A 9357-nucleotide genomic window follows, 5' to 3' on the forward strand; every position below is an offset into this window, starting at 1 on the left:
TCTGCCTGCTTCCGTCCCTGAGTTCTGGGCCCAAAGTCGGTGGGGCATGCTAGATATTCTTGAATGCTGATTGACATGTGAGAGCCCAGTTCACTCTGGCTGGTGCCATCCTGAGCAGACGGGCCCTGAGATTTCGCATAGGACACAAGTAAATCGGTGGCCTTCGTTTACAGCCACAGCCCTTTCTTATCTTCAAGATTGGTATTCATAGGCCAGGTGGCGGTGGCAGCAGAGCGAACCTTTAATTTCAGAACTAGGGGGGCGGAGGCAGGCAGAGCTCTGTGAGTTCAAGACCAGCCTGATCTACAGAGTTCCGTGACAGACAAGGCTACACAGAGAAACCCTGTCTCTAAAGACAGAAATAAATAATTGTTATTTATTTATGGCCTACTGCCTTTAGACCTTCTAATCATTCTTCAACACGGTTATAGAAATACATAATACAAAAGTCAAAGAGAGGAACGGACGAATGAACATCCTCAACCATCCCATCCTAGAAGAAACCAGTGGACTCCATTGAGAAGGGATTTTGAGACTCTTATATTTTGAGCATCCTTTGTCTTGTGTTCTTGCTGCCATGGTCCTCCATGCAGCTAGGAGGAGGCAGTGTTTAAAGGGTAGGCTGTCGTGATGTGATCAGGGACATACAACTCTTCCCAGGGCTGGGCTGGGCTCTAGCATCTGTGGGGCTCTAAGGGGGCTTTGCTGTGTCCCTGAGCGCTGGAGGAGTTGGAGAAGGCCAGATGGTTTAGACTAAGCGACCGAGGTGGCTGGGGTTGCAGCACACGGTCTCGCCAGACAAGCTCTGTGCTGTGACCTTCTTAAACCCGAGTTCTGTGTACCTGCTTATACAGGGGACAGGCTGCCAGGATGTGAGACCGTCGGGGCGAGGTGGCGGTGGGGTCAGGAGCGTCATGGAGCTTGTGACTTGAACAGAAGGACCCTTATTTGTATCTGTTCACCACCCCATCTGCTTATGCGGCCTGAGAGAGCCCATGCAGCCTTGCTGCGGGACCTGAAAGTGATCGGCCGGCAGCAGGCTATCCAAGGGAACTCCGTGGCCATTCTGCAAGCCTACAGGAAGACCACACCTTATTGGGGTCTCAGCCTCAACTTTGCACAGCATAGGACAGCTAGAATATCCTGAGCACTTCCTGGGACCAGGCATTGTTCTGAGTGCTGTGCGCTAATAACGAGTCACTTAGTCCCAGGTCAGCGCCTAGGAAACAAGGCTCAGGGGAGTTTTGGTGACTTGTCTGATAGCACATTGAGAATATGGAGGCATGTCCTTCACCCTGCCTGCTCCTGCCTACCCCGTGAATTTCGCTTTATGAGAGCAATGTACATATATCCCACTCCAGGTGGGCAGGGACTTGAGATGACCTGTCCAGTCCCAGCCCCCAGGTCCCACTGCTGCCTCCCACCCGCTTCACCAGCTTCAGAGTTCCTGCTTCTGCTACTTAGGACTCCAGCTACTTCCTCAGGGCTGCCCTAGTGGCTAGCAGGGCTCTGGCTCTGAGTTTCTAGAAACCTCTTGGAGACTCATCCTTTTCCCAGGCTTCCTCCCCAATGCCTCCTGTCTGGTTTCCTAGGCGTGAAACAGGACGAAGTTAGCTTCTGGATCATGTCCCCAGGTCCCACCAGACATCACCCTCCCCATCATTTTTGCATCAGAATTCCTCTGACTCCACCCCACCAGCAGGGAGGTGGGGATGCCAAGTGCCGCGGTCACCTGAGCCTTCCTTGCTCAGCTGGGCTGCAGGGCCCTGGGGAACTCTGCTAGGGCACGGCGCACTGGGGATATTTTGGCTTCTCATTCCTGCACTGTAATGATGCCATCACGAGGTTCTCAACACTGGAGAAGGCTGCCGTGGAAATGGAAAAATAGCGGCACGGCTGTAAGCAAGCGCTTCAGGCTAGAGTCAGGCCTCAGCCACCCTGGAATGTGGTGGCTCGCTGACTCAGCTGAGCCACCCGCCTGCCTTTCAGCAGCTGAGCTCATGGCACACTCTGGCCTGGTCACCAGGATCTGCTGGGCCACTGGGCTTCGGCTGCAAACTCTGCCGATAGCTCGGTCACATCTCCGCCCTTTTCTGCGCCTGGACTTCTCCCAGGCTGGCCTGGCCTGCTTCCTCCTGGTCCTCCTCTCCCGTGCTCCCTAGCCTGTGGCTCTTCCCCAGTGCCCTACCTCAGACCTGCCTTCCTTTCTCTCCTCAGGGATGAGGGGGATAGTGTTTTTGTTTGTTTTATTCCTCTGACTACCCCTCCCCTACCTCATTCTGTCTACTGTCTCCTCTTCTTTTCCTTCCACCCAGTCTGACCCATGGCCATGATTTCCAGAGTTTCTCCTAAGCTTCGCCTGCAGGGTGCTCCCTCATGGAGGCTCTGTGGGACTCCTCAGCCTAGGCACGTGTATGGTCATGCTCCCGACTCTTCCTTCACATCTGCTTTTCCTCTATGGTTTAGTATTTTGAGCGCTGGCGCCATCCCCTCAGATGTCCAACCCACAGATTTTTTTTTCCTCTGGAAAGAGTCAGAGTGCAAATATTTCTGCCTTTGCCAAGCATATGGTCTTTGTCGCAACCACTCAACGCTTGTTGGAGTGTGAAGACAGTCGGAAACAATGTGTAAACAAGCGGGCCTGGCCGGATGCCAATAAAACTTTAGGGAAGCAGACAGCAAACACATTTGGCCCACAGGCCAGTGTGCTGATTCCTGTCTCCACCTAGTACTTGAGAAGCGGTTCTCTCTCTGCCACCGCTAAAATACTCTCCGGCCCTTGTGCTGTGGAGGACTGCCCCATGCGTCTGCTTTGGATTTGTGGCTCTCTCTCAGGAAGGCCTTTGTTTACCTGACTTCAAGACTGTAGCTTTATCTCACTTCTGGGAAGACCCCTGGGTACCCCTGCCTCACTGGGTGGGTTTTGACCCCCTCCTCACATGGTACTCGGCTCCCCACCTTGGTGGCCTCCGCTGTCTCCATTCCTAGCAAACTGACACCATTCTCAGCTTGGTGGGCCTCAGGTGTCACCCTGCACCGCAGTGGGCATTCTGACCTGGGTCCCCAGGAGACCCGAGGCTCAGGGACAGTTTTGCTAGCTTTGAGATCACCCATATCTGACTGAGTCTTGAATCAGGTTGAGTCTGAACTGGCGGTTGTTTTGTGACGGGTCAGTGGGTGACATGGAAAGGGCTCAGCAGCGAGGGACTGGTGCAGTGGCCGACACAGGGGTGGTCACAGTTCTTATGGAAAGGAATGTGATGTACTGGAGTCCTTCGGGAGCATTTCCCATCCCTGTCAGTGATACAGTCAAAAACTGCCCAGCCTGGCCTTCGGCTGCTGCCATATGGGCGTTGGGGCCTCTGTGCCAGGCTGTGTAGTTCCTGGTTGACGTCGCTCACCAGCATGGGGGTTGGCCCTGTAGGAGAAGTGCAGGCCGTTTCCCCTTCAACCCCGAGCTTCTCCTTGCAGGAGAACCTCATGCTTTCCATCCTGCCGAAGCACGTGGCTGACGAGATGCTGAAGGACATGAAGAAAGACGAGAGCCAGAAGGACCAGCAGCAGTTCAACACCATGTACATGTACCGACACGAGAATGTCAGGTATGGCGGCATAAAGGCGCTGATGGCAGGATGGGCCAGCGAGGTACACTGCTTCACGGGGGCTGCTTTTCCCAAGGACTAGAGACAAGGCCAGCCCTCAGTGTGTGTCTTGGTTCCCCTAAACTCAGCCCTGTGGGAGGGACCGTACCAGTGGACGGCAGAATGAAAAATGTGTGTTAGCCTGCTTGCTCCAACCTGTCATTGAAGAAATGTTACCCGGAAAAGGGGTTCTTGAAAAGTCACCTACCCATTCAGGACCAGCTCTGAGACTAGAACCAGGACCCCTGATTCTAGAAAGATCTTCAGTCTGGGGCGGGAGGGAGGTGGAGTGGTGGTCACCAGGCAGGCCCCAGGAGGGGACTCTACAGGGACGTGGGGTGGTGGTCACCGGACAAGCCCCAGGAGAGTCTTTGCAGGGAGGTGGGGTGGTAGTCAGCAGGCAGGCTCCAGGAGGGGACTTTGCAGGGGATGACCATCAGTGTTCAGGTCATGCCAGGGATTCACTAACTAGAGCTGATTAAGACATTTCCCTGCGGGCAGGAGCGGGTGGTGGAGTCACTGTCTGGAGTCTCACCCCATGGCCCTCTCCTTCTGCAGCATCCTGTTTGCGGACATTGTGGGCTTTACCCAGCTGTCCTCCGCCTGCAGCGCCCAGGAGCTCGTAAAACTCCTCAACGAGCTCTTTGCCCGCTTTGACAAGCTGGCGGCTGTAAGTACCAAATGTGCCCACCCCTCCGCTGCCGTGGTTTGCAACCCTCAGCCCTATCCGTGGCTCCTAGGCTTTCCCTCCCTGGCCCTCCCCCACCTGTTAGACCTTTCCTCCATGGCCAGGGGCCGGGAGCACAAGCCGTGCTCTTGCCCCCTCTAGAAATACCACCAGCTGAGGATCAAGATCCTGGGGGACTGTTACTACTGCATCTGTGGCCTGCCTGACTACCGGGAGGACCACGCCGTGTGCTCCATCCTCATGGGGCTTGCCATGGTGGAGGCCATCTCGTAAGTGGGTGCCTCTGGGAGGGTGGGGTGGCCAGCCGTGCAGCACCATGGAGGAACTATCTGAGATACGGAAGGAGGCTCAATCCTGGCTCTGGTTTCCAGCGGGCATAACCACTCCAAGAAGGGTGGAGGGGAAGGTCTGTATTGTAGATGGGAGGCAGAGAAGAGCCAGAGGCATCTGGAAGAGTCCAGGGTAGGGAGAGAAAGTGGTACATGGTACATGGCCAGCAGACTGGACTTAGCTATGGGTGGGGGAGAGAGAGAGAGAGAGAGAGAGAGAGAGAGAGAGAGAGAGAGAGAGCGCAAAAGAGAGGGCCAAGAGAGCTCATGCGGAAAAGGCTGGGTTTATAGGATTGAGAAGCTGGGGAAGGGAAGCCCATGAGCTGGAGAAGTTTAGGACGGGGGCAGGGTGAAGAGCCTGGATGCCCACATGGACTCCATAACAGATATTTTCAATGCTGAGAGAACACGCCCTGGCATGCACTTTGGTGTGCTAATAGAAACCACAGTTACTCATTTGTCTGTAGTTTCTTTTTGACCTGAACACAAATCTCTGAACTGTGTTTGTTGTTCCTGGAGTTGTCAGGCAAGGGGCGAGCTGCAGTTTTCATTCATCTCTGCATCTGCAGCATGTGGAATGCACCAGACACACACTCAATGAGACACGAACTGCAAGAATGCATAAGGGATGGGAGAGAGAAATGGGCGGTCCCCTGGGGAAGTCACTGTATCTCTGGCCTGTCGGCACTGAATCTGGGCTCTGACTTGTGTTAACTCCAGTGCAGGCCACTTAGCTCAGGCAGAAAGTCAGAGGAGACACGTGAGGTCCTCTCAGCCCAGGGCGTGGCCTGCAAGGCCAAGGCTGCTGGGCACCTCATGATGCCATGTTCTACCCAGCATCCCCTCTCTGTGCCTGGCAGGTATGTGCGGGAGAAGACCAAGACTGGCGTGGACATGCGTGTAGGGGTGCACACAGGCACCGTGCTGGGTGGTGTCTTAGGCCAGAAGCGCTGGCAGTATGACGTGTGGTCTACTGATGTCACTGTGGCTAACAAGATGGAGGCTGGTGGCATCCCAGGGTGAGTGCTCCTTCCAGGGGGGTTGGATGTTTGCAATGGCCCTAGTGAGGGACAAGGGGCCCCAAAATCCCATCCCTCCTAGGAGCAGTGTCCCCTAGTTTCTGTTCCGGTAATGAAATACTTTGCCCAAAAGCCATCTGCAGAAGAAAGGATTTATGTGGCTTACACTTCCAGTTTATCATTCGGGGAAGTCTGAAGCAGGAACGGGGCTGTTTACTGGCTAAGTCTCTTTCTCACTCTCAGCTGGGTTTCTTGTACAGTTCAGAGCCACCTGCCTAGGATGGCTGCCCACAGTGGGCTGGACCCTCCCACATCAATCATCAGTTAAAATCATTCCTTTCAGACATGGTCACAGGTCAGTCTGATCTGGGCAATTGCTCAGTTGAAATTGCCTGTCACCTAGGGGATTGCTAGGTGACTCTTGGTTGGTGTGAAGTTGACCAAAAGTATCTAACCAGCCCAGCCAGCCTCTGGGACACTACCCTCAGGAGCCTGTTCCCTGGGCTGGCTGTGGGAGGGCCTGGGCCACCTGCCTGCCCTTGGGGCCTCATTAGAGACAGTTCCTGTTCTCTCCTTAGTGACTGTGTGACTTTTAGTCCCCACGGCAGCAGGGGAGGCAAGGTGGAGAGAATCCAATTCTTGAAGTTAGAGTTTAGAGCTGAGGTTGAAATTTGGTATATCATTTTCTCCTTGAAAGATTTCTTTTTTTATTAGTCTGTGGGTGTGCGTGCATGGTATGCAGGTACCTGCAGAGACCAGAGACATCAGAGATCCTCTGGAGCTGGAGTTACAGACAGTGAACTGCCTGACGTAAGTGCTGGGAACCGAACTCTGGTCCTCTGGAAGAGCAGAAAGTGCTCTTGACGGCTGAGCCATCTCTGTAGCCCCTCATCTGATTCCTAGACAGCCAGGAGAGAAAATTACATTGCAATTCTAAGAGTTCAATGACCAATGGGACTGAAGCTCAGCAGTGGGCACCATGCTGCCCACACAGCTAGTTAGCAGCAGGTCTACTCCCTGCTCCCTGCCACACACGCCCTGGGTGGTGTGGTCCCAGCATCAGCCAGTGCTACGTGGTCTGCTGCCTGTCTCTGAGGCAGGCAAACGCTACCTCTGGTGCATGCGCAGGGTCTCTCACTGTACTGCAGGCGCGTGCACATCTCCCAGAGCACCATGGACTGCCTGAAGGGGGAGTTTGACGTAGAGCCTGGCGATGGGGGCAGTCGCTGTGACTACCTAGATGAGAAGGGCATCGAAACCTACCTCATCATTGCCTCCAAGCCAGAGGTGAAGAAAACAGCCCAAAATGGTCTCAATGGCTCGGTGAGTCCCCGTCAGATCCTGAGAGCAGAGAGGAGGAAAGAGAGAGATTTAGAAGAGAACAATTAGCCAGGTGTGGTGTTACACACCTGCAATCTCAGAATACAGGAGGCTAAGACAGGAGTTCAAAGCCAGCTTGGGCTACACTGCAAGTTGAAGGCCAGCCTGGGCTGAACAGCAAGACCCCCCATCTCAAAATTAAAAAAAGTATATTAAAACAGAGTGGTTATAGAAAGGTTGGCTGGTAGTTGACCATAAACAAGAGATAGAGCGGTGTGAAAAATGAGTCTGGGTCCCCTGTCACCAAGCCTGGTTGTCACTTCCTTCAGAAGGTGGTTCTGGGGGGGAGGGGGAGTGTCGTGTATGCTGACTGGAGTGAGGAGGACTGGAGTGTGTCTCATGACAGTATCCAGAAGGGAGAGGCCACTGGAAGTGTGGAAGTGTCCAAAATTTCAGTGGTGACATGGGCACCAAGGGGGACAGAGAGGCAGAGCAGTGGGGCTGGCCACGAAGGAAGAGGAGAGCCAAGGCTAGGTAATGAAGACGGAACAGGACAAAACCAGTAGCAGTGTCCTTGGGGGCCTGCCCTGGGCCTGGCCTCAGAATGGGCTCCACCACATTCTCCCCTCTGCTTATCCTGTCCAGCAGTGATGACCTGTTGGCGGCCTCACATCCCTGAGCACAGCCTGCTGCTAGCCGCTCATCTTCCTGTAATTCTACCCCACTTTTTTGAATGCTCCTTGGGGTCTATGCTGAAATGGCATCTTCATAGTGACATTCCCCCCCACACTCACACACACGGCCCTCTTTCCTGCTGGACTTCCCAGCAGTCCCCACAGCCTCTTTCTTACTCCCTTCCATGTTCTTATGAATGCTTATTTCTCTGGCCTATTTTGCCATTGTCTGCCTTTCCTCATGAAAATGTGGGTTCCAAGAAGTCAGATCTCAACAAGTACTTCTTAGTTTGGCAAGCACACCGTTCCCCTTTTCCGCATTTGACTCACTCTGTCAAGGACATACCACTGATCCAAAGTTTGTGGAAGCTATTCAGACTTGACATACCCCCCCCCCCAAAAAAAAAGAGGCCTCGGCTCTGCCGTCGAGCTAGTGTCTTAGAAATAGGAGGAGGAACAATTGGGTCCTTGCTCTGTTTAGAAAACTATTCATAGCACTGGATATTAGGAAATGACAGCATGTCAAACACGAATGTCGTCGAGGACGAAGTGAGTGGTGCAATTTCTAGGTCAGCAGACTTCTATAAATGTAGGAAGAAGTTTCTGGAACAATAGTAGAACAGCCGCAGGCTGGGGTAGCTAGAAGGCAGTGTTTCGTGCCCTCATGGACACTCCTTGCCACGACAGGCTCTGCCAAATGGCGTGCCAGCATCCTCCAAACCCAGCTCCCCTGCCCTTATTGAGACCAAGGAGCCCAACGGGAGCACCCATGCCAGCGGCTCCACGTCGGAGGAGACTGAGGAGCAGGAGCAGGTGAGTGGGGATGGGGCCGGCACGGGGAGCAGCAGCAGGTTGCTATAGGGAAACCTACCCTGGGAGGAGGGTACTGGCCGCTAGCCCAGGTTGTTCCTTTTCAGCAGTGTAGATACAGTTAGGTGAGAATGACATGCCCCGGGGCACGCCCCTGAAGCTTCGTCTAGCTGGAGAAGCCCAGTCTTGTGGATTTAGGGTCTGTGAGGATTCTGCAGGATGGGAGCCTGTTTGGGAGTGAGTTTGTATCTAGACACCCCCTCTCAGTAGGTAATCCCCCGTGAGTGCTATGCTCCCAAGGCCTGGAAATAAGGGCTGACATGTGCTCCAAAGGATGAGGAGACAACCCCAAATCTCCCATTACTAAGAAACCTGTCAAACATGCCCACTGACAAAGGTGATCTCTGCCTTAAAGGTCTGGTGGCTGGAAGCTGGTCGCCCCACTGCCAGTGTCCCTGTGAGAGGAGACAGGAGTTGTCCCCAAGGTTTTAAATGCTGGAGAAGGCACATAGTTTCATAGAAGCTGACTTTCCCTTGAGCTTCCATCCAGCTGCTTTTCCTTAGAATAATTTTGGGGGGGGGCTAGAGAGATGACTCAATGGCTAAGGGCACTTTAGCTACCCTTTCAGAGGACTCAGGTTCACTGCCCAGCACCCACTGGCAGCTCACACCTGTCTGTAGCTCTAGCTCTCAGAGATCTCACACCCTCACACAGACACATATGCACATACCATAAAACACCATGCACATAAAATAAAATTATATATTTTTAAAAAGCTTATTTTGCCAGGCGGTGGTGGCACACACCTTTAATCCCAGCACTCGGGAGGCAGAGGCAGGAGGATCTCTGTGAGTTCGAGGCCAGCCTGGTCTACA

The 9357-nt window shown here is 53.7% G+C and overlaps 1 protein-coding gene across 4 annotated transcripts in view; it reads left to right on the plus strand.

Moving 5' to 3' along the window:
* The window catches only part of Adcy3 (adenylate cyclase 3), a 77488-nt gene that overhangs the window by 55057 nt on the left and 13074 nt on the right, over nt 1–9357 (plus strand). For all 4 annotated transcript variants that reach the window (XM_005360869.3, XM_005360868.3, XM_013351400.2 and 1 more), the window contains 6 exons: nt 3472–3602; nt 4200–4311; nt 4471–4598; nt 5519–5677; nt 6826–7000; nt 8359–8484. In XM_005360869.3, the coding sequence (XP_005360926.1) occupies nt 3472–3602; nt 4200–4311; nt 4471–4598; nt 5519–5677; nt 6826–7000; nt 8359–8484 (831 nt within the window). The remainder of the gene's footprint in view (nt 1–3471; nt 3603–4199; nt 4312–4470; nt 4599–5518; nt 5678–6825; nt 7001–8358; nt 8485–9357) is intronic.

Source organism: Microtus ochrogaster, linkage group LG3 (genome assembly GCF_000317375.1).
Source record: "Microtus ochrogaster isolate Prairie Vole_2 linkage group LG3, MicOch1.0, whole genome shotgun sequence".
NCBI lineage: Eukaryota > Metazoa > Chordata > Mammalia > Rodentia > Cricetidae > Microtus > Microtus ochrogaster.